At 35.7% G+C, this 6,000-nt stretch overlaps 1 protein-coding gene across 1 annotated transcript; it reads right to left on the reverse strand.

Annotated features, from left to right (window-relative positions):
- Positions 1–2,213: 2,213 nt before the first annotated feature.
- LOC111388857 lies at positions 2,214–3,077 on the reverse strand. Its single transcript, XM_023013668.1, has 2 exons — positions 3,032–3,077; positions 2,214–2,974 (listed from the first exon to the last, which is right to left on the reverse strand). Exons 1-2 carry the CDS (start codon positions 3,075–3,077, stop codon positions 2,214–2,216), a joined length of 807 nt encoding a protein of 268 aa, XP_022869436.1.
- Positions 3,078–6,000: the final 2,923 nt, after the last annotated feature.

The following is a 6,000-nucleotide window of genomic DNA, read 5'->3' on the forward strand; positions in this document are numbered from 1 at the left end:
GTGTGTGTGTGAAGAGTTAAGTGTAACGCTATACAATAGTAAGTTGATTCAATTCCCGACCTTAAAAGTCAAATATTTTCTTATTTCGCTCGTGTGATTCACACCCTCAAACTTGTTTTCTTTTCTCTTCCCAATTGTGTAATCTAAGGTGGATTTTTAATACCAGTTTCTTACGCCGCTCAAGTTTGGTTAGATTTTACTAAGGGCCTGTTTGGGAGCGATTTTTTGACCCAAAAAATCGATTTTTTGACCGTTATTTCACTATTCCAGCGGTCATATTTGACTTCTTCTCTCACAGGTAGACCCCACTTTCCTCCTAACGGTCAAACAATCAATTCTCAAAATCACTCCCAAACAAGCTCTAATTGTATCAACAAATGAGGATTCTCCTTATTTTTTACTGCTTCAACCTCCGAGAATCAACCGAGTTACTTAATCCCTTATCAAAAGCCTAATCCTCTCAAACAAGCGTTTAGGGCTTAATTAGTGCATGTGATGTCCATTTTTTTCAATATAAATTTATTATTTAATTATTTTTTGTGTGGACGTCTCTCCATTAAACTTTCTAAATGACCCCTGTAGCGAGCTTTAGACCGATGACTCCCAAATCAGATGATTATAGGGCATCATATTTTAAATCCTTGCAGGCTTAATCACTCGAGTCATAAAAGCTACGAAGAGACGATGCACAATGAAATTATTATGATTGTCTTCATTGAGATCTTTTTTTCAGTGATTAGTGCAATGCCCCTTATTTAACAATTATTCTCGAAAATCGATCTCTAACTTAAGATTTTCACCCAATTTTCATCCTATTAGTCTCAGACAGTCCACACAAAAATTAGTACACATGGAATCCACATTTATCTCCAAGTTTCCCTATAACAGTGCAATCATCTAAACATCCTATATTTGGTTTAATGGTATAATGATGTTTTACGGTTGTTTGGGTTTAGTATCTAAGTTTTCTAATCTAACATATAAACGTGAATCAACCCACTCACGCACACCGCTATAATCAAGTCACGTGCAAAAATAATTTTCCTTTCACACGAATAAGCAAAAATCTAACTCAAGCACATAACTTACAATTCATAAATCAACACATGTTCTCAATTATACAAATCAATATCAGCAAGACTATCTAACTCACACAAGCATGCAAAATATAATTTTTTTTTTTTTTTTTACAGTGCACACTAATAAGAAAATTAAAAAAATGCACACAAATCATACAAAATACAAAAAATAATAAAAAAATATGTAGGCAATTATAAAATTTATGATACACCCCCAAACTTAAACTAAACATTGTTCCCAATGTTAAATTAAAAGAAAAGGAAGAAAACTTCCCTGAATTGTCTGATTTGCCAATGATGGTCTGGTGTTATGATGCTTCTTCTAGTTTTTCCCCCAAACTTGATATTTATCCAATTACTCTTCGTCAATTGGTTTGATTGTTCCACGACATCAAGTTTCTGAAAATTCAAAATGTAGATATTAAATTCACGGAACAAGTGTTACTTGGCTCGAATATCTAATAACCAACTTGACTGCTCAAAGACCTAGGGAAGACGAGGTAGGGCTGATGAATTCCTAAATAAAATCTTTTTTGAAATGAAATAAACTCTCCTATAATTTAAAAGAAATAAAATAAAATAAGTGAAAAGGTAAGAACGCTTGGGTTGCCTTCCAAGAAGCGCTTCTTTATAGTCACTAACTTGACTCAATAGCAATGCCTACGGTGGATCCTCAGGTGGCACATTTCTCTTGTTTCTGAACTTTATCTTCGACTTTGTATTCTCCTTCATTGTAAGATGGCGAACAAGCTTAGGCTGTTTTGACCTCGATATGGCCTTCAAGACCTTTTTTGGTTTGGTAATATTTGGAGGTTTCAAAGGCCTATCTACATAGCTTTTTTTTTGTCGGTGGGTCAACTTCTTGAGCTAAGATGAAATCCACTGCTTTCTTCATTCCTGAGTCATTACCATCAATAGATGAATCCCTTTTTGAGTAACTAATTTCCATGTATTGCACCAACGGATCATAAAATAATTCTCCTTTTTCTCCGTTTCTTGCAATTACTTCAGCCGATTGGATCATTTTGCAAGTGTCAACTTTTCCTTTTTCCGGGGCTTTCTTTTATTGATGGATGTTGAAAGTTACTTGCTTTTTATTAACTTGTAGTGTCAACCTTCCTTCTTGCACATCAATCAATGCTCTTCCAGTACTAGGAAAGGTTGGCTAAGAATCAACGGTACTTTCTCGTCCTCTTCCATGTCCAACACCACAAAGTCCACTGGAAAGATGAACTTATCAATCTTCACCAACACATCTTCAATAATGCCTTTGGGATATGTGATCGATCTGTCCACCAGTTGCAAGGTAAGGGTTGTGGGATTTACTTCTCCAAGACCCAGCTTTTTGAACACTGATAAGGGCATCAAGTTTATGCTAGCTCCAAGGTCACATAGTGCCCTATCAAATGTGATACCACCAATATTGCACGGGATGTTGAAGCTGCCTAGATCTTTCAATTTGTGAAGGAGCTTCTTCTGAAGTATGGCACTATACTCCTCTATCAGCTTAACACTCTCAAATTCCTCCATCACTTCCTTTAAGAACTTGGCATAGTTAGGCATTTGGGCTAAGGCTTCTGCAAAGGGAATGTTGATGTGGATTTTCTTGAACACCTCCAGAAACTTTGCGAATTTTTCATCAAACTCTTTATTCAAATACTTTTGCGGGAATGGTAGTGGGGGATTCAAGATAGGTGGGTTGTCCGAAAATGAAATTGAGTGAGGCTTATAAATCTTCTTTGTTGCCTCCGCCTCAGTTTTCTGCCCTTCAGTCTGCTTTTCCCTTGCAAGTATGGGATCCGATGTAGGTACCCCAACCTCTCTAAGCTTGCATTCTTCAACTGCTTTACCACTCCTTAGGGTGATAGCATTGCAATATTCCCGTGGGTTAACCTCTGCGTCACTGGGAAATTGTCTTTTTTGTTGAGATTGTATTGCAGTTGCTATCTAACCAATCTGTACCTCTAAATTCTTCATTGTAGCCCCCAAGTTGGTCATATGTCTCTCAATGTTGTCAAGTCTTGCCTTATCTTTGTTGAACCTTTATCTAGTCTCCAAAATGAAGGTTCCTAAAATATCTTCCAGTGATGGCTTTTGCTCAAACGCTTGATTATTGAACCCCTGATAGTAGTTGTTTCTTGAGTAGTTTCCCCTTTGATTGAAATTCCGATCATTCACATACTGAAGTTGTTCATTCACCATTTCTGTCTCCAGATGAACTGAGGAAGTGGCCATAATTGAATCTGTTTTTTGATGATTTCCTTGTGCAGTGAGTGAAACTATTTGGTTGGTAAGTGATGCTAATGCTATGATGGGATCTACTTCATGCATTCCTGCTACTTTCTTCGTGTTTGATCTTTCACTTGGCCATTGATAGCAGTTTATAGCTATGTCATCTAGCAAAGCATATGCTGCTTCTGCTGTTTTAGCCATTAGAGTTCCTCCTACAACTAAATCCACAATAGTTCTGGTCTGCCCATTTAGCCCGTTGTAAAAAATCTTGATCTATATCCAATTCTGATAACCATGCTGAGGACACCGTTTGAGCAAGTCTTTAAACCTTTCCCAAGCTTCATAGAACGGTTCAAAATCAAATTGCCTGAATTGACCTAATTCACTTCTAAGTTGGGCCGATTTGGAAGGGGGGGAAAACTTGGTGAGAAATTTTTGAGCTAGATCATCCCAAGTAGTGATGGAGCCATATGGCAATGATTGAAACCACGATTTAGCCTTATCTCTCAGGGACAAAGAAAATAAGCGCAGCCTAATTGCATCTTCCGTTACTCCATTCATTTTTGTTGTATCACAAATCTCCAAAAATGAGCCTAGATGAGCATTTGATCTTCTGTAACACTTCCTCCAAACTAGTTCTACTGAACCATATGTATGAGCCCCGGCTTCAGTTCAAAATTGTTTGGTGCAATGGCGGGACGTGCAATCCCAGAGTAGTTCTCATTGACTATCGGTCTGGCATAGTCTCGAATAGGTCGTGGTTGATTATTTTCTTGAGCTGCTCTTGCATCTTGTTCTGCCATTATTCCACGTTCGTACCTATGTAAACTTCTTAGAAGATGAAATGTATATTCTGGTTCAGGATCAACAAGTAGTAATCCAACGCTTCTCGATCTTCGCATAAACCTGAAATAGGCGTCGCAAAATAATTTAAAAAGAAAAAAAAATCTAAATTAAAATAGAAATTACTTGGTAATAATATTAGTAAAAATCAAATTAACAATCCCCCGCAACGGCGCCAAAAACTTACCACGCGTTTTGTGCAACGTGGTTTAATCGCAAGTGTACGATATCAAGTTTTGTAATATAGTATTGAAGTAAGAGTCTCGAACCCACAGGGATTGTATTTAATTTTCACAAAGTACTATAATTATGCAATTTCTACTTTATTTAGATGAATGTATGATTAAATTGATGTTTTATGAATTAACAATTAAACTAAACTAACGTGATTGGATGTGACAAATTTGGGGAATACAAATTATCAAATGAGATGGCCTAGGGATTGATTTCACCTAACTTTCAATTATGATTTAACGAATTCAAATTATTCCAATTAATTTTCCTATATTTAAAAGCAAGAATCCTAATGTATTTCTAACCCCTCTCTCGAGCACCGATTAGAAATTAACCCTAGATCAAAATTCTAACATCTCTGTTCAAAATTGAAAATCAAGAATTTAATAAAGATCCGATTCTTTTATGGAGTAAGCTTCACAAATTTATACTTTTTCTCGAAACCTATAAATTTTATGTTGTATCACTCTTATGATCACACCTAATTTCCCACTTTCTCGAGCGTCAGAATTGACTAGTATCAAATCATCCAATTGTCGATTAGACAATTGAAAGCATTAGAATCATAATACAATTAAATATATACGAAAAAATCAAAGAAATAATTATAAAATCATCAAACCATAATCTTGATTTGGCTACATCAAACCCCTATATAAATTGTTTAATTCATGGTATAATAAATGAAAATCATACAAATTATAATAAACAACATAAGGAAAATGATAGAAAAAACTGGTCTTTTTGGTAGATCTTCAATCTTTTTCCTTGATGTTGTTCCTCCTTCATTTTGATGTTTTCAATTTTTGCCTTATTCAAATTATGTGCTTAAATTCTTCAATCTTGCCCCCTTCCATCCCTCCTGAAAATATGATTTTTGAATGGTACTTCTAGTATGTTAGGGGTCTTGGACGAAATAACATTGAATTGGGCCAATAAAAGAGTTCAAAAACATAAAAACACGTTTTTCCACATATTCAGCGCCTCGACGCCAAATATGGATGCTGCGGCACTGCCTATTCTATTAATTTACAGTCATATGGGCGCTACAACGCTCGGTTCGGTCGAAATGGCAGACTGCACATCCTTCAATGTTTTTAGCATAACTTTTGCATCCGATGTCCAATTGAGGTGATTCAAGATGCATTGAAAAATTAACTCAAAGGGCTACAACTTTGCTTCAGGCATCATTCATCAAATTGATCGTTTGCTATGATAAAAATGGGTCTCAATATGAGGCTGAAACTCCAAGGCATAACTTTTCGGTTGGAAATTGAGTTGTGATCATATTTTGACTAAATTTGATCCCTTTGACATCTTTTTTTCATCCAATTGACTCTTAGCACTCTCGGATCTTCATTGCAAGGTTCAAGACAACTTTTCAATATTTACACTTTAGTCCCCGAACTTTGAATTTCTTACAGTTTGACCATTTTCTCCAATTTCGTCAACTTTTGCTTATTTCTTTCAATTTCATCAACTTACATCACAACATCAAAATACACATTAAAAAGCTCTAAAACACTCTCAAGATTAGAAAAATAACAAATTAGGTGGCATAAATATCATGAGTGTAGAGCACTCATCAATTACACATAAACCTAAAAAAAAA

This window comes from Olea europaea, unplaced genomic scaffold (genome assembly GCF_002742605.1).
Source record: "Olea europaea var. sylvestris unplaced genomic scaffold, O_europaea_v1 scaffold532, whole genome shotgun sequence".
NCBI classification, from domain to species: domain Eukaryota; kingdom Viridiplantae; phylum Streptophyta; class Magnoliopsida; order Lamiales; family Oleaceae; genus Olea; species Olea europaea.

Bases quoted from the DNA above. Each gene is read 5' to 3' on its own strand.
- LOC111388857 (XM_023013668.1), bottom strand. From the start codon at position 3,077: ATGACCAACTTGGGGGCTACAATGAAGAATTTAGAGGTACAGATTG. The intron at 2,975-3,031 runs GTTAGATAGCAA...CCAGTGACGCAG, and splicing joins GAATTTAGAGGTACAGATTG to AGGTTAACCCACGGGAATAT.